At 38.6% G+C, this 26,244-nt stretch overlaps 2 protein-coding genes across 7 annotated transcripts in view; both read left to right on the top strand.

Annotated features, from left to right (window-relative positions):
* Positions 1–9,028, top strand: part of LOC139948934 (corticotropin-releasing factor receptor 1-like) — a 195,220-nt gene extending 186,192 nt beyond the window's left edge. For all 5 annotated transcript variants that reach the window (XM_071947306.1, XM_071947305.1, XM_071947307.1 and 2 more), the window contains 2 exons: positions 475–664; positions 2,778–9,028. In XM_071947306.1, the coding sequence (XP_071803407.1) occupies positions 475–664; positions 2,778–3,284 (697 nt within the window). In that variant the 3' untranslated portion in view covers positions 3,285–9,028. The remainder of the gene's footprint in view (positions 1–474; positions 665–2,777) is intronic.
* A 3,364-nt stretch (positions 9,029–12,392) lies between these two features.
* The window catches only part of LOC139949265 (leucine-rich repeat flightless-interacting protein 2-like), a 44,008-nt gene continuing 30,156 nt past the window's right edge, over positions 12,393–26,244 (top strand). For both annotated transcript variants that reach the window (XM_071947662.1, XM_071947661.1), the window contains exons 1-4: positions 12,393–12,531; positions 14,703–15,048; positions 22,301–22,387; positions 24,134–24,187. In XM_071947662.1, the coding sequence (XP_071803763.1) occupies positions 14,908–15,048; positions 22,301–22,387; positions 24,134–24,187 (282 nt within the window). In that variant the 5' untranslated portion in view covers positions 12,393–12,531; positions 14,703–14,907. The remainder of the gene's footprint in view (positions 12,532–14,702; positions 15,049–22,300; positions 22,388–24,133; positions 24,188–26,244) is intronic.

Raw genomic sequence — 26,244 nt, 5'->3', positions numbered from 1 at the left:
TTCTCACTAAAATATTTGAATACAAAGACCAATTTTCTCACTTGGTGTATCCCAACGTAATGCATAAAACAACAAACCTGTGGAAATATGAACTCAATTGGTCGTCGAAGTTGCGAGAGAATAATGGAAGAAAAGAACACTCTTGTCGCACAAGTTGTGTGCTAGTCAGATGCTTGATTTCGGGACCTCAGCTGAGGTCTCGAAATCAATTCAAATATTTCAGTGAAAAATTACTTCTTTCTGAAAAACTACATTCAGAGAGAGCCGTTCCTCACAATGTTTTATACTATCGACAGCTCTCCATTGCTTGTTACCAAGTAAGGTTTTATGCTAACAATTGTTTTGACTAATTACCAATAGTGCCCAGTGCATTTAACCATTTGCATAATGTATCACTGTGGTTTTTACGTGCAGAGATGGCACAGTATTTGTGTATCTATTAATACAACACTTCTTTTCTATTTTGTGTTTCAGGCGGGCAGCAAGAGCCACATTGGTCTTGGTTGTTCTCCTTGGTGTGGGTTACATCCTATTCATCTGTCTGTCATTCCTTCCTACAGACTTACCCCCTTTGGGTAACTTGATTCTCAAGTACGTCAATGTCCTACTTTCTAGCACCCAGGGCCTGGCCGTCTCTGTCATCTATGTATTCTTAAACACAGAGGTGAGCATTTTCTGACAAATTTGGGCCTTGGAAGTTGGTACTCCACAGAACATAGGCCCTTTTCGAATCCACGGCTTCGTCTTTGGATTCGGCTTCAGGCTCCGTTCTCTCGTCTGAAACCCTGATGAGCATACGCAAAGCACGCGCAATATTGTCAAAAACAACTGCGGGGCCAAGCTATAGCCTGAGCCAAATCTGGAGTCGAAGCCGTGGTTTCGAAAACGACCATACAGTCAATAAGGTTGCTCAAAAATAAGGAAGCCCATAAGTGCCACTTGGCGTTTCTCTTTCACTATGAAACTGTGTACATAAGCTGTAAACAAAACAATGAAATACATTCTTCTGGACAGAATTTTGAAGATAACTTATTCCATTTTTATTACAAATACACCTAACTAGAGACTTTTGTGGACGCTAGGTGGCAGAAGATCAATTTACTGATTTTGTTAAGCTGTGCATGCTTAAACTTACGGAAACAATGACCAGTTGTTCCCTGTGACATGTCGTCACAAAGTCCCAGTGCCTAAAAATAAAGACGTGGGGAAAATCATTAAGCTCTTTGTTACCAGATGCCCATTGGTCTCCTGACGATGACTAGAGCAAGCTAGTCGAAACGTTGAGACCAATTCAGAACTGACTCCGCGGCAGTACAGTTAATTACGATCCTATAAGCTAAAGTAGTAGTCCAGTCTTTTTTCCATACCATCCGCCCTGGTAATAGTTAAAAAGCAGGACAGTTCTTTTCAGAACTGAGAAGTCTCCTGAACCTCCGATTATGTACTCCGCGGCAGTAGAATAAAGCAAGACAGTTCTCTAAGAACAACTCTACCTGGCAAGTTGATACACACATGGTGTTACCGCAAACCAAATATACATTGATACCTCACCATGCAATGCCTCAAATCCTATACAGATGCCCATTTCAAACTTCCATTCCATTGCACAGTTTCAATTCAACTAATCTTCATAAGATCCCCCTAAAGACACAGTAAAAAACATTGAAACATTTGATACTTGCTTAATGCTTTTCTTCAATCTACAGTCAATAGCGACTGTCAACTATAGATGTCATTTTAAATTGCATGTTAAATGTTAAAGTACTAGCCATTTAACTATACTTGTTTATAAAGCTCATGTTTTCTTTCAGATTGATAGCTTTTATTTTACATGTTCATCCTGATATGTTTGAATTGTTTGCTGTGCTCCCAGTGCATCTTCCCTTTTGTTTAGAAACGAGAGAATGTTGCTTTGTATTTTGCAGTTTTTGGGGTTTTTTTAAATCGTGAACTGCATGGAGGATTACAGAATTATTGTTTCCGCGAACATGATCATCCAAGTGAAGACGTTACGCATCTCATGCATGAGCTTTGTATTGCCCCCAAAAAGTCTGTGTAGTCAAGTGGATAAGTGCAATATTATTTTGACAGTATTTGGCACATTGTGGTAAAAGCACACTCATCTGTACCAAACCAGTATACCTAGGTGTCCTTAAGCAACACACTTAAACCACGATGCTTCGTCTTCCTTCGGATGGGACGTAACGCTGTTGGTCCCGTGTATTGTGTAACGCACGTAAAAGAACACAGTGCACTTATCACAAACAGAAAGGGTTCACCACGGGTTTCCTGGTTTGTTTGGCAGCATATTACACCACAGCACCTTGTAAATCAATACATGGTGCTATGTTAAGGATAAGTCACATAATTCAAAACTTGCATAAAAATACTGAAAAATAAAGCGCATTGAGCATTACTGAGTGGCGGATGTGCACGTTATATAAGAAGCCACTATTAGCATCATTATTATAGGCCCTACCTAAAATGTCATGTTTTTTGTGTTGAGTACATGTGTGTCACAGTGTCATGCTTTTACCACAAAGTGTGCGAAATATTCACCCTTATCCACTGGACAAGTGGAAGTTATTATTGGTAGAACAATGGGTCTAGACACTGATGTTTCTCCCCCACTGGCAGGTTCATACACTGCTTCGTAGGAGGTGGAACCAGCGGTTTGCCCACACAAACACTTGCTACTGAACCGTGGGGTCGATCGAGCTAGGCGACGATGATTCAAGAGATGAGTGCTTAACATTATCCTTCCCCCTTAAAACCAGGTGAGAACCGTGCTTCGCAGAAAGTGGCGCCGACGATATGGCAGCAAAACCCCGTCTTGTTTATGCCGTAAGCGTCCCAAACCCCGCACTTCCTCGTACTCCAAGTACGACGAGCAAACGTGCACCAGTACGATGCGTAGCATGGCCAACAACGACACCATGGGGGATTCATGCTACAATGATGACGACGTGGGTCACCGGGGTCATTACCATGGCAACAAGAACGCCAACGGTGGTGGAACGGGGAAAATCATCGCCAACGGAGACACGAACGGCATGAGAAAGATTAAGGACGAGACGATTGAGATGGACGTAGTCAAGAACAACGGAACTGCCGCCAAATGGGATCGGACAGAGGAAGGGGAGGAAGTGGAGGAGGCGGAGCCTCTTCTGGAGGAGGGTCAGCCTCAAAAGACACCTGCAGCGACCATTGTCATATCGGAAGCAACCCCAGAACATGAAACGAGTGCTTCCAAGGAAAACGATACGGAGTTTAACGAACACTAGGATAAACCTGAACCCCAATACTAATGTTGTATGATAACAAAGAAAGGCATCAGGGCCAATCTGCTTTAACAACAAAATCAGCTAAACACAAGTTGGTTTCTCAATGTATACTTTATGGACCCAATTGCATAAAGCTGTTAAGCGGAAATGCTGCTTTCAAAGCTCCCTTGCTAAGCCAAAAATTAGTGGGGCACCTGCCACAACAATGTAAAATAAATTTAATTTTGGCCGGTAGCCGTTTATGTTAAGTACTACTTTTCTGTGCTTAGCATGTTTTTATGCTTACAGGCTTATTGAAATTGAGCCTGGACTCTTTGTTACTAACTCCTGACGGTTGCAAAAGGTCCTGGCTTAATTTGAAAGCGCTGCCTAAACAGAAATATTTGCTTACAGACTTTCTGCTGAGCAAAACTAAGTAAGATACTAGCCACATGTTGTTAATGTGACATGGTATTTAGGTTGGTAACCTCTGTATAAATTGTTCTGCTAAACAAAAGGCAATATGGAAGCAGTTAATGTACAATGACATGGTATTTTGGCTGGAATACTTATTATGTTGTGGAAAGTATATATATTTATCGCTGAGCTGAGTTCGCAGCCATTGTTTAGACAGCTCAATGAAGTTGGAAATTGGAAGTATCGCGACCTTGGTTGCCGATGTAAGCAAAATATCGGCGCTAATGGTTGCATATATAAATTCACGCTTAGCATAAGCGTATTTGAGGTTCAAATTGTAAGGTTTATTTATATTAAGGTAACCAGCCAATCTACCACGTCACATGTCCAATCTCTGCCTGGTAACCTGCTTATGTTTGGCGTAACAGAAAATTAATAAGCAAAGGGAGACTTTGGGACGCTTGGTGGCAGCAGACTTACCAGGTAAATGTCCATTGTTTCAAGTTCCAAGCATGCGCACATTACCGAGAACAATGGATTTTACCTGGTCTGCTGCCACCAAGCGTCCCGGAAGTCCCCCATTATTTCTGCTTAATATGTTTATATTAGATTAGGTACATTTTCCTGTCTGTACTCAGAGCTCTAGTTAGCTGAAAATTTTGCTAAGCAAATAATGAGTTACCAACCACATACAATAACACGTGCAAAGAATTTTAAGCAGCATGTCCTTCTTTACTTTTATATTAAACTGCTGTGCTTCACAGCTCTGTAAATAAAACTCTTGGCTTAATTTCTAAGTCACGTTATTTTTTAATTAAATTGTAGATTTAAACTTGCATCGGGGATAAAGTATATAAATTTTGATTTTACCCATAATACACCGATGTGTTTTAGTACTGTGTAGTCGGTACTGTCCCGAGCTCTTTGCAAAATAAATCACGGGGATATACTCTGTTGGGATTCGAACCCAAGACCTTTGCTATTCTAGAGAAGTGTCTTACAGTAGGCCATCGAGATTACCCTGCAGCTAGAGGCAGAGTGTCGTTGGTTCGAATCCCACCCGAGTACTATGCCCGTGATTTTTTTTTTTTTTTTTTTTACAGAGCTCAGGAACGTTCTGTTTATACAAAGCTAAGACACTTATCGGTGTATATGGGTAAAACCAAAATTAATTAAATTGTAGACCCAGACCCAGAATACCCAGACCCTTAACATGTGTAGTTTGGTCCAGGGTTCACCCTCCTCCTCCCTGTGGTTGATATGGATTAAGCCAGGTCAGTGACTTGACTAAATGGCAATTATCTTTCCTTTGAATTGGGGTTCTTTTATTTGAACGTTGTAATAATAGCACACATTGAATCACATGTGTTTGGAAACCAAAGGTCTAAAAAAAAAAACGGTCTAAAAACCCTTTTGTTCACATCCAGCTTTGGTCAGTACAAAGACTGTCTATATAATGTATTCTTAGTTGTTGGGCTATGGGCAGAGAAAGGCTAAGGGCGAGTTGTCTTTTTGGATCCAGCATGGCGGAATCATGTGTGTGGAGGGCTGAGGGACCCCTTGACACCCTGGGTTGGGAGAGCACCTTGCAGAGTAAGTTACTTTGAATATTTTGGAGGCTGCTTCTCAATTCATTATTGTTTAATTCCCCCACCTCCTCCCATAAGGTTTTGTTTATGAACCGAAATGGCTTGAAGGTAAAATGATCTTAATGCTATTTAGTTTTAGGTGCGATGTCAAAACCGTAATTTATACTGTATACATAAGGAAACAAACGTAACGTGCCCGCCCGCGGTTGTCTGGAAAGTTTGTGTACATTTCTCTATATAATGAAAAGTGGTTTAAATTGTATACCGGGATCAACACCTTGATTATTCTCACATTTTTGTCGTTTCCAGCGCCCAGTACGATGCTATAATTAGGCACAGGTATGAACAGAGCAAGGATACGAGGTTGTAATACGCGTTGTGCCGTCGGGAATAGTTTTTCTTGTAAACAACAAAATGGCGCCTTTGTTGTTTACCTTTGTCAACAAATGTATGTACTTTCTAGATTTAGCTGGTGTTTGAACAACTGACTGTAGTTCAAGTATACAAAGTATACGGTTACTAAGTGTAGCACAAGAGTAATAACGATGATCTTAATGTAGCCCCAAACATACCGTAGAAGGTTGTTATACTGAAAGAATGAAGATGACATTCAAGGCAATGGACACTATTGGTAATTACTCAAAATAATTGTTAGCATGAAAACTTACTTGGTAACAAGCAATGGAGAGCTGTTGATACTATACGAATATTGAGTGGCTGTCAGTGGAATGGGAGGAATATTATCCCAAGGTAAAGTTTGGACTGTTCCATAAGCGGGGTACAAAAACCGATTATTTTTAAACTAATTATTATACATACCTTGCTATACCTTATACGTTGAGTTAAAGCGCTGGTCGCAACCATGGTGAAAGCTTAGGAGATGTAAATAAACTGTACAAAACTTTTTAATCTGTGACACTAACAGTCTATTTAAAACAAGTGTATATTAAGGTTAAAGGCAGTGGACACTATTGGTCATTACTCAAAATAATTATCATTATAAAACCTTTCTTGATTACTAGTAATGGGGAGGGGTTGAAAGTATACAACATTGTGAGAAACAGCTCCCTCTGAAGTGACGTAGTTTTTGAGAAAGAGGTAATTTTCCACGAATTTGGTTTCGAGACCTCAAGTTTAGAATTAATTTGAATTTGAAATAAATCATCTAAAAGCACACAACTTCATGTAACAATGGTGTTTTTTCCTGTCATTATTGTCTCGCAACTTCGACGACCGATTGAGCTCAAATTTTCACAGGTTTGTTATTTTATGCATATGTTGAGATACACCAACTGTGGAGACTAGTCTTTGACAATTACCAATAGTGTCCACTGTCTTAAAGGTTGTCCTTCAGTATACATCGGGTTTGATTTCAGGGTAACATTTTGACAAAATCGACACTTATGAATGAATAGTATGCTACACTGCGAAAACCTGGGGTTGAAATAATGAACGTTTTTCAATCATGTACTTGTTAATGGTTCAATGTTTTAAGAAAACAATTAGTGGCTTTAGACTCAATTTACAAATGCTGTAAAATAAAACCATGAAGTAATTTTGTAATGAAATAATTACGTAAACTGAAATTAATCCGTAAACTTTCTTCCGATTCATCGTAGACTTATTGGACATTTTATGAGACAGCTGTGTACTGCTGAACTGTTCTCAGAGAGAACCAGTTTAAATCAAACTCGTAGGCCTTTTTACTTGTACAGTACCAGATTGTGAATAGCGAAATCAATTTTAGTACATCGATTTGTAAGTCAATGTTGACAGAGTAATGGTGGAGTGGTATGTTGAAATTGTTATAAAGCGCTCTCGCCTGTTGCCTCATTGTTTAACGTACTTGAAGTGTGTCAATGGTTGCTCACAAATCTTAATTACTGTTATGGTTATCTATGTCATAAAGATATATATAAAGTAGGGTAGACGGCCTTAGCTTTCGATCCAAACCGGACCTTCTTCAGAGGCATAAACAAGTACAAACAAATACATCCATTTTATTAGAGAGGAATTGGGAGCAAGGGTTAAGGGAAGGGATCCAGAAATTGGGGGGAAAATGATAGTGAATCAAAGTTTCTATAAGAAACAATTGGTGGCCATGACATAAAGATATCACTTATATCAATTTTTGTTACTTAGTACTGAAGATCGCCTCATTTTACACACTAAAAACTTCCGGGTCAAACCAGGATTCTGACCCGGATCAAACCCAGATTCTGACCCAGATCTGTGTCCATGGGGGCCTGAGATACAACAAAAAAAGTTTGGGGTTTGTATTGAAACGTCAATTTATGTTTATATACACCGCGATTCTTGTGTAGCACCACGACTGGAAGGGAGGTAATTTTCATATAGACGGTTTTTCCGCAGACTTTATTACACACACTGTAAATAATTCAAAATGTACATAAAACAAACATCCAAAAACCGATGATTTTTTTCTTCTTTGAAAAATAACTATTGAACATACTTAAGTATTTGAGAATACTTAACTATTGAGACCGTCCTCATATGTATGTGTTTACACTTTTCATTTTGGGCATATTAATATTCTAAACACAGTTGTAATATCGACAATTTGAAGCCGCTAGTACAAAATCATGGCAGCCCCTATGAACACAAAGTACGGGGTTCTGCATGTGCCATCCACTTATCTGGATATCATAGGCCCTGTCGCGGAAACTTACCGAAACTATTAGTGTCGACTACCCGTGTTTTAATTTCGTCGATGAGTCGACACTTGGATGTCGACTCGTCCTTATGATTATACGACTTACTCGAACTGAGATGGCAAGTCATCTACTTTAGTATGAGTAGGATATAACTTAGGAAAATAACTTATTGAGTCAAGTCGTCCTGGTGAAATTAATTATCAAGACAAGTCGACTTATGGTTGTTGTCGTCGTTGGTGATGTTGTTGTTGCTGGTTTTGCTGTTGCTAATATTGTTTTTGTTGCTGCTGTTATCTTTGCTGTGGTTGTTGTTGTTGTTGTTGTTGTCTGTGCTGTTGGTGCTCTTGGTTTTTGCTGGTGTAGTTACAAAACCATATTATAAAACCCTACAGACATTGTATTCCTAAACATAAGATCTGTCGCAACTCTACTAATGTGAGATAAGTTTTAATGAAGCTGACTCTGACACCAAATGTTTTTTAACAAAAATGGCGGACAATATTAAGAAAACCACAGATTATTCAAAACATTCTTTCCAACCATAATTTATTTCATAACAAACGCCTTAAAAGCCCAAAGCGATCAACCCAAAAGCATTGTGTCCATGACAGATATGACATCGTATGGTCTGACGTCATTCTTAAAGTATGCATCTGAATTGTATCCGTCTACTGTATTATAAACATTTGAATGTACATGTATACGATGCATGTATGCATATGTTTTTCTTGTGCTTTTTCCTTTATTTTTGTCTATGTGATTGTCGACTCTTGTTTTAGGAGTGAACTATTAAACATTTTGGTCCATGGAGATGTGTTAAATAACGTAAATAAACTAGTTTAAAATTACTTCATTGCTGCTACATATGCTAGCTCTATTGTATTATTGGTGCAAAGTTGCATAAGCTTATACATACAATGTATTTATGTATAAAAACAAATAGCTATGAAGTGTTCCATTGATTCGAAATCGATCGCTTAAATTGTAAGATAAAAAGTACAATTAATTATGTAAAATAAAAACATTAAAAGTATCAATGATAATCAAGTGTAAATAAAGTCTAAACAAAATGATTTTAGAGAAAAACAATAACGAGAACAAAGATTGTACTTCGCGTGTGTTATTATAATTGTTGTTTTTTGTCTCGATCTGCTATTTTGACTTTTACAGGAATAGTTTTTTTATTAGCTTTATTGTACACCTTAGTATTAATAATAAAATAACAACAAAACGAATTTTATATAGCGCCCATAACCACGCCCTCTCCTCCAAGGGTCTCGAATTGTTTCACAGAGTTTAAAATATCGAGCAGGTGACGAAAATACGAAACAAGTTAAGATAAACAGGGGATCTGAAAAAAATAACCCTGTGGTCTCACCCCCACCTACACAAATTAATGACGTAACCGTCAAAACGCCTTCCTCGGTCACCCCAAATAATATCCACCCACCACACACCACCACACACCCCATGGTTACACTATAGTAACCCAACTGGCAGAGATAATTAATATTAAACTGACATGGGCCCCACCCACTCGCAAGCATTTATGTTCGCAAACCTATGGTATCAAGTCAAAAGTCTCAAAATGTCACTGAATTGGACAGCGCCATCATTTATTTACTAAGAATGCTCAGAAGAAGAAAAAAAACTGCCAATGACAAAGATTAAAAATTTAAGCGATAAATACTGGACAATATTTAAGAAAAGATTAAGAAAATGACAAACATCCAAAGACAAAGTTTTTAATATAAAGGGTCAGTCTCAAAATGATTTGAAAAGGCCAGGCAGATTGAGAAACTTCGGGGGAAAAAACATGGGATATACAAAAATTAGCCCCCTAATGTCATATATTATTGTTATACAAAACTTATTTTAAAGCAAAGCTACAGTTTACTAACTTAGTGTACACAAACAATCTCGTTAATAGTAAATTATTTGTCTGTTAGTATTTTCTTATTTATTTATCTGATTATGAATCATGCTTATTGTTCTTATTTATTTGGATGTTATAATCTTACAGTAAATTTGCATCAACATTTTGTCATCGCTGCATCAAGCATTTCCGTGGTCTGTGAACGTTCCAGTCCTCCCTATTTTGCCTTAGACCACGCCCTTTTAGTTTAAAAACAAATTGTCTAACAGAATCAACAGACCTTTATCATGATGTCTCCATCGTGGTCATGTTCCTTTTATCGAATAACAATAATGAATGCTAATAATCATTTTGCAATTAGGAACCAGACTGTATTGTTCTTCCATCCTCGGTTTGATTACATTGATATCAATTGGGAAAAATCAAGATGGCTGCACCATTGTCTATAGACCTTATGCATTGACGTCATCCAGCCGCCATCTTAGAGGAAAAACGGTGACGAAACAATCGAGACGCACAGATTTGTACGCGCGGCGCACAGTATTGGCCAATGAACAACCTCCTTTTGACCTCTAGGTGAGGGCGCCCTACTGAAATGACGTCATATGCATAAGGTCTATTGGATCTAGTAGTGTCACCAGGGGCCAATTTCATAGAGCTGCTTAAGCAAAACATTTGCTTAAGCACGAAAATAGCTCGCTTATTTTACACATGTTACTGGCCAAAATTTCATGCCATATACATTGCTTATGACTAGTATTTAGCTGTTGTTTACTTAGCATAACAATTGAGTGGAGTCTTGGCCGGTAATCTGATTTTACATAATTAACGCGTGGATACTTGAAATGGTATATTTATTTATTAAAAGCAATCTTATAATTCCCAAAAATCAAACTACGGTTGTCGAAATACACTAGCTCAGATAACAAAACTGTCTGAACTGAAAACCGGGTTGAAATGTGTCAGTTGAGGTCCTACATGTATGCGTGAAACCTTAGGGTGGTATATACATGGATTCTAGAGAAAGACACGCACACAAAGCATGAAGGCCGAAACTGTAGTAATTGACAATCGACGGCCAATAGTTACACCATTACTTGTGACAACCTTGAACAAGTGCAAATAAACTGGGTTGTTTCAAGCTGTCCGGAGAGAAAAATAAGATGTTGACATTCTTGCTAGAATTTGACGACCCAGCTTCGTTTAAATCTTCTCAAGAAAATTTCAATGCCTCTATTGCAAGACTTAAAAATGCATCAAGGAAACTCGACGGACGCAACAGAATTTCCTGAAGTTCCTTCTATTCTGTACCACGACAACAATTACACTGTAACAAAAGTTTACAAGAAGGTTCCAGGATCTTGCGTCATCTGGAATCTGCAGTTCTCTCACGAGTGTAGTTCCGTTGTAGACGGATCTGCTTCTCAAAATATTGATTGACACAAAATGATCAAAATGATTGTGAATAATGAAGAAGTTTAGTATGACGCATCCATGATCTGATCAAAGAACTGAAACTGTGTTCGCTCCAGACCTGCCTCCAACGTGACTTCATCGATGCTCCTGTATGTTGGTCCTTACTCCATGCTTCCACCACTCCAAGGAGGAACTATAGTTTTGCAAGCAAAATGTGTTGTTTTTGCCGACTGAGAGACTCGACTTATACCCGTATCCACATACCCTGTCTCTAAAAAGTTGCTCTTCATGAAAGGTGATTGAACGTCAAAAACAGTGGTTGGCATCCGGGTTCTGCTCTACATCACACAATGAGTCTTGGCGATGTTCAACCAGGGAATATAGAAGTACACGGATAACAGCTCTACACTGTTTGCTTAATGGTCATCACAAGGACCCCGTGGTTTAAGTAGCGTTACGTACCCCCAATTGAAACCAGCTCACGTCATGGTAGGTAGGTACGTACATGGAGGAATAAATTAAACTCTAATTTATTCCTCCATGGTAGGTAGGTACAATCATGGTACAATCATGGCCGGTCACTCGCGGTATTGTGCGAGACACAGACTACAATATGACGTAACTTGAGCAACTTCACTGGTCGACCCACTGAAGCCAAAATGACTGGGCGGATGGCAATATTTTTGTTTTTCTGCACTACGGATTGGCCACGTCGGTTTTTTACGGGGGAAATTCAGATAAATATTGTGCATGTAGGCTAATCATGGAGGTAGAATGGGCTATAATGTTAACAAGCACACAAAAAACAGTATTGGTTATGCAAATACAATTTGAAGTTAAGAAAAAATAGAGCAATTTTCGTTTACTTTGTATTGTAAACAGAACTAATGCTGAAGTAACTTCTTGTACTAAAACGTTGAGAATCTGGGGCATAATTTAATGCTGCACTAAAAACCAGTAGGGCGCCCTCTTCTTCTAGATCAACGCCCCCAGAAGGGTTGACATCAACTACTCGTTTTCTGTGAACAAAACACAACATCCGGGATATGTTTTTGACCCACTTTCTTTCATGGGTACCCGGTATCCCAAAGACAGACCAGCGTTGAGCAAGGGGGTTTCCGGTTACCCGCGGGGTTACTGTACCGATAATAGCAAAACAGGAAGAATTTTATGCGGTGTGAAAACTCAAGACTTCGGAATGCTGCAATATCTTCAGAAAAAAAGACGATAATTTCACCAAGTGTCTATATTTGGTTCGAACACAGCTATATTGACTCAATATATCACACTAAAAGGTTTGGAATTTATTAACTGTGTGTTATTTTCGGTTTCGTAAAGTGAAGTGCTTCATTTCGCAGTTGGATGAATTTTAACCTGGTTCCGAGTCCAAACCTTCCCAGTTGTCGTGCATTTCAATAGAGCAGTAGTTGAGTCGGAAACCAGACCAGTCTGAAAGTGGCATAAATTTTGTGTGATTTTCGTTTGTCGTATTTTTATGATAATAAATTAATAATTGATGTGATGATCATAATACATTTATGATTTTGGGTTGATTTGTAGTTTCTTTTATACATCAAACAACAACTCATAAACATTAACATGGTTTTAGTGATATTTATTCCAACTCGGTTGTAATTAATGGTTCCGTTGTTTGTTGGAATTGTTTAATTTGGATTGGATTGGAGTTGGATTGTGAATTTTCAGTTATATTTATAAATAAATTACTAAATTTCAGACTCGGCAAGTCTACCAACTAAAAATCTGTCATTCATTCATCAAAAAAAACAAACCTGGCCTGGCCTAGCGGCTAGGCTAAAATAAATTGCCAACATTGAGTAGGGACTCATTGAAACATCATTCATTCATTGGTAGCCCTACTTCTTTAAAAATTATCCACAAAACCATCATTAATATTGTTCACGTGTACGTCTCTGGACTACACGGTCTAGCACATTATAACTAAACTGTAAACAAGGGACTATTGACACCTTGCACGCGCGTCACACGCGGCGGCTGATGCCACGCTCACCATGTTGGTGGGCAGTTAGGTTTACGTGTATTAAAGGCATTGGACACTATTGGTAATTGTCAAAGACTAGCCTTCACAGTTGGTGTATCTCAACATGCATACAACAACAAACTTGTGAAAATTTGAGCTCGATCGGTCATCGCACTTGCGAGATAATAATGAAAGAAATAAACACCCTTGTCACACGAAGTTGTGTGCGTTTAGATGGTTGATTTTGAGACCTCAAGTTCTAAACCTGAGGTCTCGAAATCAAATTCGTGGAAAATTTCTTATTTCTCGAAAACTATGGCACTTCAGAGGGAGCCGTTTCTCACAATGTTTTATACCATCAACCTCTCCCCATTACTTGTCACCAAGAAAGGTTTTATGCTAACTTTTTAGGATAACTTTCCGTATGGCGCCACCACTTTTTCACTCATTTTTACAAAAAGGGATATATCATTCAGGTAAATTAGATACTATATTATTTTATTTCGAATGAAAAAGTGGTGGCGCCATACGGAAACTTTTCCACTTTTTATGAATATTTTGAGTAATTACTAATAGTGTCCACTGCCTTTAACGCCGCATCGCCTAAAATGCGCACTTCACTGCATAACGCACAGCATACTCTATGCATAGAGTTATATATGAAAACGCACAGTGAAATTGCCCACCAGTATGGCGCATTCAAGATTGTTATGATGATGACGTCAGGTGAAATGGGTCAAAAGTGTCATGAGTAAGTCTAGGAAGCTTACAGTGTATAATAACACATTTCTTTCTGGAAACCAGATCTCCCCTATAGCTTGATCCAGTAACTGGCAGTAGCGTAACAGGGGCGCTGTTCTCCTTTTTTTAAATGGTTGACATCCTTGGTGGTAAACTTGTTTATTTATTAAAATTAGATGTCAAAATTTTAAGGATTTCAAGGCCCCCTACTATTCTGAGGTTCGTTTGTCTCTGCTCTATGTGTTCTTGGAGATGATAATCGATAGTGAAAGTTTCACTGAAACGAACCTCTAAAAGTTTTAGGAGTAAGCCCCCACCCCTCAATTTAATTTGCTCAAGTTACAAGATCAGGCATGTGAGACTTCCTCTTTTCAGCTGATTTCCTCTCTTTTAATTTTGATTTTCTTCTTTTTTACTTTCTGTGTACAAAAGTATAAGAATATAATCTTTTCCTCTTTTTTTCTTGCCCGGTTTTCTCTTTTCCTCTTTTTTTCATGGATAGTTACTCACATGCCTGCAAGATATTCCTTTTTGTAAAAATAAGTGAAAAAGTGGTGGCAAGATATACAAGTTTTCACAATCACGGTTGCGTTTTATCTTTTTCACCGACTGTACGGTACATGTATGTTGTTTTCTTGTATTAAATTTTTCAGGAAGTTTTTTGTTGAAAGCGCCCTCATGTGTTAGAAATCTAACATTACATCGTTTCTTTTTTTCTCAATACAGATATGGAACCAATGTCGAAAGGATGATTCAGAGCAAGTCATCCTATTCAACAGCTGTCATCTTTTGCAGCAAGTTTCCAGAGTGCCAGGTCCAATTTTGAATCCAGGACAATTCTCATTTTCAAGGCAAACTTTTAAAAAAGGCTCCCAAAACACTTTAGTTGCCGATCGTTTTATAGACTGGTGCTAATTTATTCGGAACCACAATGAGTACTGCAACAACCAATGGAGGCAGCGGCCAGACTGTGCTCAGTCCAGGCGCCAGCCCTGGGGTTAGTGGGCGAAAGCGGCAAACCAACAGAGCTTACAAAGCAGAGGATCAGGCACTCTCAGAAATCACACAGGAGGTAAGCAGATACATGTAGGTTTGTGCGTTGATATGATTTATCAATATTGTTCAACACTGGATACTCTTTCAATATTGATTTTCGTCAATATCACTAAATGTGCCAGATTGGTTTAATCTCAATTGTTGTTCACTTATTTTAACATAAAAGCTTTTTTGCGGTAACATGGGTAACAGTTTTTTTTTTTTTTATTTTTTTTTTTTGGGGGGGGGGGGATGGGGGACGGTTGTTGGAATAAAAAGTAACATTGTGTTCAGACAGCTCAAAGTTATCCTCCATACAGTTTATCTTTGGTTTTAAGAGACAACACAGCACAGTGACAAAACACACATCTGCTACAAGCCTACATACAAAACACGCACGCTTTCACGATTTATGGCATTAGGGTCAACATTCATCTGTGAGGAGTTCAAATCGGATATGGTTGTTTTTATTCTGGCCACACATGCAAAAATATTTGCTCGAAGTGGTTTTTAATGATGTAAATCACACTCGCAGACTGATTGAACTAATTCGGTTTTACTTGATTTGTTAAAGTTTTCAGACACACAAAGTTAAAACCGTATTAGTTAAAACTGCTCAAAGATAGTACTGTGTCTGTATGACATAGGGTACGTTCAGACGTGGGGTTAAACTAGTCCTTAATCCAAAACTTCAGCGGGCACAATAGAATTGCGTTTGTGCTGGGGGCCAAGCAAGGATATGAAGTGATTTTGCCATCTTTAAAGATGGAATACATGATGACCATGAGGTTTGTAGAGACGATAGCGGATCGAAACCCTGTGGAAAACGCATGGACAATGTAACAAACCGGAACCAGCAATGGTAAGGTTCGCGGATGCATGACCCAATAATCAACATCGTGGGCTAGTGTAGTCCGCTTGACCAGAATAAACTCACTATGTGAACGCAAGCCAATTTTGGACTAAGAGGTCGTTCACACGCCGTACTAAAGTTGGTCTAAGTCCACTTAGACCGGTTCGGGTTCAACTTTTGTGCGTGTGAACGCAAATAAAGTTAGACCGGATCGGGTTTAAACCCCAAAACTTAAACCGTCCAGCGAGGCGGTCTAAGTCTAAACCGGTTCGGGTTTATCTTTTAACACTGCGTGTGGACAGAATGACATCCGGTTTTAACTCACAACGGACGACCCATTGTGTGGTTCAATGCACACGCCCGGGACCCGGAGTATTTGTATACGGTTTCTGTTGCCTCTGATGCTGAAAAGCACCGAGCATTTATATTACTTTCTTGCCGCTTACCGAGTTGGCGAAACCCTCTCGATCGGTGTATGCAGTTTAACACAGGCCCACGCCCATGATTTATTAAATTCTGAAACAAAACTATATTTTCCAAGCTTTTTTTGTTGAGTGTCCTACAATAAATTGAAACTGCTTTTCATGCGTATACTACGAGCGCAGCGAAGAAGCATTTTTGTAATGCTTCTCACATGTACAGCGCTGCCATCCCATAGTGATCACTCTCTGATATCCCATAGTTATCCATCACCGATCCCGTGGATGTGCCTTTCTATTACTTTCAATCTTGGAGAATGAACTGCAGTGGGCGCGAGGCTGTGTGTAGGGGAAATTCCCTACGCCAGCAATATCACCACGTTGTTGGGAAGTTGGGAAAATACTGCAAAGTACATGTATTTACGTAACTTGCACGTGTGTAGTTGTGTTTATGAACGAATCAGAATAAAAATCGCGGCACCAGCTTTTGAGAGATCGCAACTTCCAATCGATTGAAGTACAAACTAAAAGTATTTATTAAATCGGAAACAGTGGTATAAAACAAAACACAAAAATGAAACGTGTTCTGTTTCATGGAATATGGACAATATTTTGGTGAGTTTTCTCGGCGGTTTGTATCAATATTTTGTTTGTTTAAAAAAATAATTTCGAGTCGTGTTCATGTTTGTTTTAAGTGCCCATATCCTCCTAACGGTAAAACTGTTACCGCGTTCGATTGAGCCATTTGTATCCAATAATTATGCCCTGTCTGATCATCCAGGGCATGGGACACTCAGTATCTCGGCATACTCGGTGCGTGAATCTGATGAACAAAACCGGATGTTAGAGCAACGGGTCGCGTCTACTTTGACCTCTTAAAACCGAAGATAAACCGGATCGGGTTTAACTCTGTGCTGTCTGAACGCAATGGGTTTTTATTTTTACGACCACCCCCCGCTGCTCGTAAAAGTTAGACCGGTTCGGGTCTAAGTTAGCACGCTGTCTGAACATACCCTAAGTTATGTTTATCTTTGGACACCTGCGGTGCTCGGATTAAGGACTAGTTTAACCCCATGTCTGAACATACCCATGAGTACATGTACATGTACTAAGACGCTGGCTTTGGTGAACTGTCCACAATGGTGTCACTGGCACAGTTACCTTTTGTGAATACTATAATCTCATTATCATTTGTTCTGATGTTTGCTAAACAGACCTAAGCCTGGATTAATATTATGTGCAGTACATACATATCACTAGCCTGGCATACAAATACTCATCAAGCTCGACGAAGGATTCATCAATTTAATCTTTGCTTCTTGGGTAGCAACTTAATAGCTTGTACATTAGTGGGCCAATCCAAAATATGCTACTGTTCAAGTTGGACTTTTTTTCTACCGTGTGTTCCCACCTGGACTTACTTTCCCCGAAGTTTGCATGGGTTTTACAGCGTGTACGCGGTAGGTTTACAGCAAGGAGCTGTTCCCATTGAACTTTTAAGTGGCCTTATTAAGTTACTGTTGCTGCGCAGAAGTCTTTCGCGACCTCCTTCAGCCTGTTAGTGAGGTCAGATTACCGTGCATTCCAATTGGATTTAATTTTGTCATTCTAGAGAAAAGCCACGATAGGCGAACTTTAACCAAAGAAAAGACCAAATCAGTAAAAGATCTGTGTGATTTAAAGGGATGGTAAACTTTTGATAGAGCCTAAATTGTACTCTACAAATTAACGACCATACATGTTTAAACTTTGGTATTAGTGCTGGGCAAATAGTGAAATGTTGTTATTCGGATACCGCTGGCCAACTATCCGAAATTAACCGGATATTTGAATAGTTTTTTTTTCGCCGCTAGAGGGCGCTATTAAAAAAATATATATATATATATATATATTTTTTGCTGCTAGAGGGCGCTGTTCATTTGTGAATGAGATCTTATGGGCGGATTGATATTAGTTTTAGACAGTGTCACTCGGTTCATTCATAAAAGTGACCGGATCTAATTTACTATGGCAATTTGCTTTTTCTTTTGATCGTGATTGACTCTACGTGAAGGAAAACTTTTGTAATCTTTGAACAAAATACGTCGGAAATGTCATTGTTTTAACTCTTCATGGAGGTGAGCATAGTTAAATACTTAATTTATGCTGTTTTATGCTGTCTTAATAAAAGTTTCCATAAGGATTCAGACAAAACATTCATATCAGTTGTCGCCCGACGTCCGCGGATATTCGGATATTAAAGAACATCCGGTTACTTGGTTGTAATTACAGAACTATCCGGTTTATAAATAGGTATTCGCGCCCTATGCGGATATCCGGTTAAGAAAAAAAAGGCATTCGCGGTTACGGATAGGAAAACCTATTCGCCATTAACCGGATATTCAAATAATTCGCCCAGGCCTATTTGGTGTGTAAGAACAGCTGTTTATTTCAAAGAATTGAGGTTTTAGAGAGTAGGATTCAAAAACATTTCAATCTGAGAAATACCTAGTTTTAAAAAACTTTTATCTTGATTCTAATCGGAATTCCAATATGCATGAGCCTACACTCAGGCGTGTATCCTTTTGTTTTGGAAAGGGCAAGGTCACCAAGGCGTTTTCTTCTTGGTAAAGGGCACCCTATGAGGAAGTTGTAAATTTCTACTGGAGCATTTCAAGGGCAGCAAGGCAATGACCAGGGGGCATCAAGGCAATCACCTTCATTGCCTCCGTGAATCGGGCCTGTACATTATTGCTGTGAGTCTGTAAAAAGAGCAGATGTGCACACACATGACACACTTTCACAAGGATTCAAAAAGAGCGCTGTAGCCCAGTCCAACAGTCACAAAACACCAAACCGCAGTAAGGGGGGGGGGGGCTTACTAAGCAAAATGCATAACAATCTGAAGGGAATTGAAAATAATGTACTTTAATTGTATGGGATTAAAGGGAAGGTACACGTTTGGTAAATTGTCAAAGACCAGTCTTTTCACTTGGTGTATCCCAACATCAGCATAAAATAACCAGCCTGTGAAAATTTGAGCTAAATTGGTCATCGAAGTTGCGAGAAAATGATGAGAGAAAAACACCCTCGTTGGACGAATTTGTGTGCTTTCAGATAGGAATAAAATACGTCTGGCTAGAAGTCTTTTATTATTTTATTGAGAAATTACCTCTCTCTCAAAATCTATGCTACTTCAGAGTGAGCCGTTTCTCACAATAGTTTATACTATCATCAGCTCTCCAATGCTCGTTACCAAGTCAGTTTTAAGTTAATATTTTTTGAGTAATTACCAAATGTGTACCTTCCCTTTAAGTTCAATTCTCAAAAGAGGGCTATGTCAAGCAATCTACATTTTGGCCGTAAGATTTCATATATTTTAAAAAATAAATTGTTTATACGTACATATGACGTAGATATTAAGAGCTGAAGGTTAACCAGTCTCAATTCACTTAATTTTTTTCTATGACCCATGTAGCAAAAATATAGCAAAAAAATGTGAAATATCTGACAATGTCGGAAAAGCCCTTGTGGCCTTGTATGGTCTCCGGTTCCAGTCGCTTTGCGGCTGAAGTCCACAGCTGTCTTGGCCACAAAGGCCTCGACGAAAGGCTACATTTGTAGGGAAAAACCTAATCTGTGACCAATTTCTAAAAGTCAGATTTTAATACGCAGTGCAGTCAGTTCATTCATACACAATGTACATGTGTACCTGTGTAGGCCTGCTCTGTGAAATGCTATGGGTAGAAAATTACAATTTCCTCATATTTAGGGTGCCCTTTACTAAGGAGAAAATGCCTTGGTGCTCTTGCCCTTTTAAAAACGAAGCATACAGTCCTGTGAATCGTTAGCTGTTTTTCATGAAATCATAATATGCCAGTAGTCAGTGCTCAAAATAGCTAGTGCCCTTTGCATTTTATAGACTGCAAATCAAGCAAATCGCATCAGTGCTAACAAGGTGTGAAATTGTTCCTTACACCCAGATCAACCAAGCAAAAGTGCAGAGCCAACTTACATTCGGTTCTCACTGCATATAAATAAGCTCATTTTCAAAAATGATTCACTTAATGAAAATGTATGTGCCTTTATCAAGTTACACATACACTGACAGTGCTGTGTACACGGATTTGTTGGCTATAATGTAGGTTTCTGAGTGTTTATTTTCTCTGATTATGCAGTCCATTCCGTATATTATTACTTACAATTAATATGTTACAATCAACATCAATGTGATTGTGTATATCAATGTTTAGCTATGATCATTCACTCTATATTTCTTATTTTGATGATTTTTTTTTTAATTGAAACAAAAGGGCCTATTACACATTTAGTCATGCACAGTGTATGTACATTGAATAGAGTACCGGGACAATACGTGGTATAAGCTTGGGCGATATCACGATATTATCGAATATCGCGGTATTAATTTGGAAACAATTTCGATATCGGATCGATTTGGTTTTAATCGAAATATCGATGTCGCTATTTCGATTAAATATCGCAATATCACGATGTTTTTCCTAGCTGAGACATCTTGCACCCCATCCCCATACATGTAGGTGTTGAGTAAAACCAGAAGAATAGGTCATTAGAACGCCTCTCTTATGCTATGACTGTCTCTTCTACAACTTTCACTTCCAGTTTGAAGACTGATAATGTCAAATTTAATTAATCGCGATTATATCATAAATCGCGATATATTGTCGGTGATATATCGTGAATAAAATAAATCGATATCGCCCAAGCTTAACGTGGTAGTACGTACATGTACACGTACAGTACCGCTACATACAATGTACTAGAAATTTTGAAATACCTAAAAAGAAATTCTGCCCAGAAAATGTTGAATTGTGACATCAGATGTTTATCGGATAATTGACAAAAACAGTATTTGAAGTGTCAAAGGCAGTAGGCATTTTACACTATTTTATGAGTGTAGAGACTTATTTAAAGGCAGTGGACACTATTGGTAATTACTCAAAATAATTATCATCACAAAACCTTACTTGATTAGGAGTAATGGGGAGAGGTTGATAGCATAACACATTGTGAGAAGCGGCTCCCTCTGCTAATGTAGTTTTCGCGAAAGAAGTAATTTTCCACGAGTTTGATTTCGAGACCTCAAGTTTAGAACTCGAGGTCTCGAAAACAAGCATCTGAAAGCACACAACTTCATGTGACAATGGTGTTTTTTCTTTCATTGTTATCTCGTAACTTCAACGACCGATTGAGCTCAAATTTTCACAGGTTTGTTATTTTATGCATATGTTTACATACATGTATGTGTAGATACACATGTACACCAACTGTGAAGCCTAATCTTTGACAATTACCAATAGTGTCAACTGTCTTTAAAGACTTGTAATTTCCCCCTATTTTCATAAGGAGTCTACAATGTACAGTACATTGTACATTGAAAAATAAGTTGACCACAAGACTGAATTTGACCTTGGGGCCGCTCTTTAAGTTTGCTTTCTCAGTAACCTATGAAAATGATAGTGGGCGTATTTGTACTGCCAAGAGGAAGTGTAACATTTTAATTATAAATATATTTGTAGTGGGCAGATGGTTTGCACTACATTATTATCATACAGCACTTGAAGTAGTCACAAAGTGCAAGTTAGTTTCTTGTGTACTCTGCACTTAGTTTGTTTAACTGTCCAGGGTTTGTGTTTTATTTTGTACTCCAAATTTTTTTCGTAATTTTCATTTAAAGGTGCTGTTCAGTTTTGCACACCATGCAGTGGCCTACTTTAGCGTGCGGATCTATTAAACAAATATTTGTTTTGATGGACAGAGAATAAGACTCTGCAAATCTTGTCCATATCCGTACATTGTAGTCTATCAAAGCACAGTGTCTGTTTCCTTTACACATTAAATGGGACCATGGTCTTAAAAATGTTCAAATGCGTGCAAGACTTGCAAGGTCTACAGTAGTTTTACTGAGCTGGAAAAGTGCATTACAATGGACATTTAGTTTAATTCATTATACGAGTATTTATCCTGTAATTGACATATTTGTCTTCTATTCTCTCTAGGCTGAGGCTCGTCTGGCCAAGAGGCGTCAAGCGAGGGCCGAAGCTCGTACAATCAGAATGAAGGAGCTGGAACGGATGCAGAGAGAGGTATGAATTTTCACTTTTACTCAACCTTTTACTCACTTTTACTTTAAAAACTTCCTAGGGGCTTGTAAAAGGCACAGTCCACTAGCCTGGTGTGCAAGGCACAGTCCACTAGCCTGGTGTGCAAGGCACAGTCCACTATTATCGGGCCGTATTATCGCACAGCAACGACCCTGCAAGGTTTTAAACGGACGTTGAAGAATGAGTCACTACTCTTTTATTCCCATTCATAAATGCCCTTTTGTTAAAAAATGTAAACAAATACAGTTATAGACACTTTAACAATTGAAAATTCGAGGTTTGAAATATTTTGCTCCCAAACTTTGTGAAGAATCTGTTCGAGGTGCGTGGGTTGTGTGTATGCGCGCGCGCTTAGATTATGCGCTGATAGCTATGATTTGCGCGTTTTGCGTGATAATCTTGTGCGCCCGATACGTGGAAGCCAGCTCAGTGGGCATAAACAGAGCTCCAGTGTGCATTAACAAAAGGTTTATGCACACCCACGTGACGCGCTCTCCACCAATAGTAGAGAAACTGTCTGGGGTATTTATGAATGTTGAATCCATGTTCCTGATACCTTACCTTCCCTCTGAGTCCAGTGAACAGGAATATGAATTATTTTCTGGATTGATTTCCCATTTATGTTTTACTGTTCAACATTCAAACTGGAAAGGGGGCATTTATGAAATAAAATCACTATGAAAAATGTTGCTTTGCAAGGTGTGTTTTTTTTTTCGTTTACATTTGTAGGCCTGCATGAACATTAAAGTCACCTGGAAGTGGTATTATATCAAAATAAAGCTTTTGTCACTAATATATGTGTTTTGATGAGTGGAATGTGAATAAACAGTGAACTAAGGTTTTAAAAAATCAGTTCTTATGTTATTTACAAATTTAAGAGTAGACCCCGACCTGAGAGGGTGCTGTTCGTGACGTCAATCGAGGCAGACTTTGCCTGTAATGCGTAGAGTAAACACAATTGCAAAGTACATGTCGGACCAAGTCATGAGTTTGTACATGTACGTTTAAAAAAAAAAGGCAATGCCGACTAGGTGTATTGCTGCTTAATGCAGAAAAACACTTTTTGAAATGTACCAACTCACAACTTGGACGTACACGTACATTTTTTAAACATAAATCGTGACAAACAATTACTAAAAAAATTGTTTTATTGTTCGTAAGCATGTATACTCTTATGTTTGAAAGAAAAAAAATTCTATTTCCAGGTGACTTTTAAAAATACAATCTGTAGCTGTAGCTGTATACACCAATTTAGACACTGCCTAAAGCCTGGTTCATGTTCATACCGCGAATGCGAAGCAAATGTTGACGTCACAAAATTTGCTATGAATATTCGCAGCAGTTCAGTTCTGCTCAACTCACTTGCGCATATAATGTATTGCTGCGAAAGGATAGTTGTTACGTCAAATTCGCTTCGCATTCGTAGGAAGTGTGAACCGGGCTTTAAAGTTGTGAACATTTAGCTATGTACATTTAGCCAAGATAGCGATTGCTAATAAAGCCTGGGGGGTAGAACTTTAACAGAGTTTACAAAAGGCAGAGTAAATTGTCAACACTACAATAATAAAGCACTGTTATAAATCTTGCCTTAGCCCACAGGGGATATTCATCTATAAAAAGTATGTTGGTGAAATTCTGTTTTTCATATTTGATGTAGCTCAGAAAAGTCCAATGACTAAAAGTTTGTTCCTTTTCTGATGTGTGTTTCTTCCTCTTCTGAACAATTAGGCGGAGGAGCAAATGGACAAGGAGTACGAGCAACAGAAAGAGGAAAAGAAAACAGTAAGTGTTTTACTTGGGATCTATTCCCTGATGGGTGTGTCAGTTCATGTGCTGACCTGTATTGCAAAGGTCATCCAACTTGCTAGTTGAATTACACGCCAACGTACATATTACATTTTACTTATTACATGTTTCACTTTACACCAAATGCACTTGCCGAGATTGTGTTAAAGGCAGTGGACACTATTGGTAATTGTTAAAGACTAGCCTTCACAGTTGGTGTATCTCAACATATGCATTAAATAACAAACCTGTGAAAATTTGAGCTCAATCGGTCATCGAACTTGCGAGATAATAATGAAAGAAAAAAACACCCATGTCACACGAAGTTGTGTGCGTTTAGATGGTTGATTTCGAGACCTCAAGTTCTAAATCTGAGGTATCGAAATAAAATTCGTGGAAAATTACCTCTTTCTCAAAAACTAAGGCACTTCAGAGGGAGCCGTTTCTCACAATTTTTTGTACCATCAACCTCTCCCCATTACTCGTCACCAAGAAAGGTTTTATGCTAATAATTATTTTGAGTAATTACCAATAGTGTCCACTGCCATTAAGCTTGGGCGATACCACGATATTATCGAATATTGCGATACTAATTTGGAAACGATTTTGATATCAGATCTATTTGGTTTTAATCGAAATATCGATAAAGTATCGTGATATCAATTAAGTAACCCAATATCGATTAAGTATCGCAATGTATTTCCTAGCCGAGACATCTTGCACCCCATAGGTTTGGAGTAAAACCAGAAGAATAGGTCATTAGAACACCTCTCTTATGCTATGACTGTCTCTTCTACAACTTTCACTGGGAGTTTGAAGACTGATGATGTCAAATTTAATTAATCGCGATTATATCAAATATCGCGATATATTGTAAACGATATATCTGGAATAAAATAAATCGATATCGCCCAAGCTTAGAGACCATTCATGTCTGTAAAACTCTGTAAAATCATCACCAGTGTTGAAGATCAGTTTTAGTGGTGGTCTCTCTAGTTCACTAAGGGCGAGCAGTTCAACGGGGGAGGGGGGTATCATTGCTTAGGTGCAATTTGGGGGAAATCTGTGCTTGGCAGCACAGTGTATTTTGCTCAGAGTACTTGGCGAAATTTGTTAGTTCCCGTTATTTTTGCTGATGAGAAATATTTTCTGCTTTTGAAAGCAGCCCTATGAAACAGCCCAATGTGGCCTTTGTGTACATGTCGTGTCACTCCAGGCAAGGGTCAATTTCATGGCTCTGCCTACCGCCGAATTCTACGCTCTCGGTCCCCATTCTCCGCTTGTACGAAAAGTGCAAGCTGTGTAAGCGTAGCCATGGTAGCATGCCTGCTAACGTGGAGTAAGCACGCACACAAACCAAAATTCCCTGCTTACCTGGGATTAGTTAGGCTTGACGTACATGTAAGCGCAGAATTCCCTGCTTCCACAAGCGGTTCTTTGCTTATGGTACATGCAGAGCCATGAAATTGTGCTTTGATGTCATCAGTATTGAGACCCCCCCAAGTTAACAGTTATTCTTATTACACTCAAATGCTTACTTTACTTGGAATGTTTCATGTAGCATCGCCTCAGACAAATCATGGTAAACTTGCATGGTAATCAGTCATATCATTGTAGTACATGTCCCTCCTATTTTCTTTGTTGTGTTGAGAGTAATGTGTGCCTGGTGTACAGTATAGTTTGAATGCATCGATGTATTTATTTTGCCAAAATAAGAAGTATTTGTTCATTCATCCATATACTTTCACCAAGTGACAAGTGTATAAAAAATAAGAATAAATAAATTGTGCTGATTTTTGTAAATACATTTATTACAATATCCAACAACTAAATAGCGCTGATAAAAGATAATAGGATCGAAAAAGGAAACACAAAGATTAATGTTTGACGGTTTTAGATGGGGGGGGGAAAACCCCAAATGAACAGAAACCTGTGCAATCGATCGGTTTATGTAGACCTACATGTAGGCCCGATTTCATGGGGCTGCTTGAGCACAAAAATGTAGCTAAGCACAACAAATCTACGCTTACCAGAATAAGGTAACCAGCCAAACT

This window comes from Asterias amurensis, chromosome 16 (assembly GCF_032118995.1).
Source record: "Asterias amurensis chromosome 16, ASM3211899v1".
Lineage (NCBI taxonomy): Eukaryota > Metazoa > Echinodermata > Asteroidea > Forcipulatida > Asteriidae > Asterias > Asterias amurensis.
The sequence above is the reverse complement of the archived record's forward strand: the minus strand, read 5'-3'. Positions and strand labels throughout refer to the sequence as shown.